This window comes from Eimeria mitis, genomic scaffold (assembly GCF_000499745.2).
Source record: "Eimeria mitis Houghton genomic scaffold, Emh_scaff294, whole genome shotgun sequence".
NCBI lineage: Eukaryota > Apicomplexa > Conoidasida > Eucoccidiorida > Eimeriidae > Eimeria > Eimeria mitis.
Genome location: NW_013571282.1, coordinates 14,937 through 15,284, shown reverse-complemented (window position 1 = coordinate 15,284; position 348 = coordinate 14,937). Strand labels below are relative to the sequence as shown.

At 57.5% G+C, this 348-nt stretch overlaps 1 protein-coding gene across 1 annotated transcript in view; it reads right to left on the bottom strand.

Moving 5' to 3' along the window:
• Window positions 1-21: 21 nt before the first annotated feature.
• EMH_0007060 (SRS47A, putative) overlaps window positions 22-348 on the bottom strand; it is a gene marked incomplete at both ends in the record, with an annotated part of 4,880 nt that continues 4,553 nt past the window's right edge. The window contains one exon of the mRNA XM_013497801.1: window positions 22-337. Coding sequence (XP_013353255.1) covers window positions 22-337 — 316 coding nt within the window. The remainder of the gene's footprint in view (window positions 338-348) is intronic.

Genomic DNA, 348 nt, shown 5'->3' with positions numbered 1-348 from the left:
CAACTGCTGCTGCTGCTGTTGCTACTGTTGTTGCTGCTGCTCTTGCTGCTGCTGCTGCTGCTGCTGCTGCAGCTGCAGCTGCTGCTTCAGCGTTGCTTTCAGCTGCTGCAGCGCAGCAGCAGCTTCGCGTTGTTCCGCATTAAACTCAAAACCAACGAAACGGAAATCTGTTCTCCAGGCTGTCTCTGCTGCTGCTGCTGCTGCTGCTGCAGCAGCAGCAGCAGCAGGTGCAGCAGGAACAGCAGCAGCAGCAGCAGCAGCAGCAGCAGGAGGGAAAGCGACTGGAGCAACTGCTGCAATGTCCTTTATCTCTGTGCTCCACTCTGCATCTTCTCTCCTGCCGCTGCT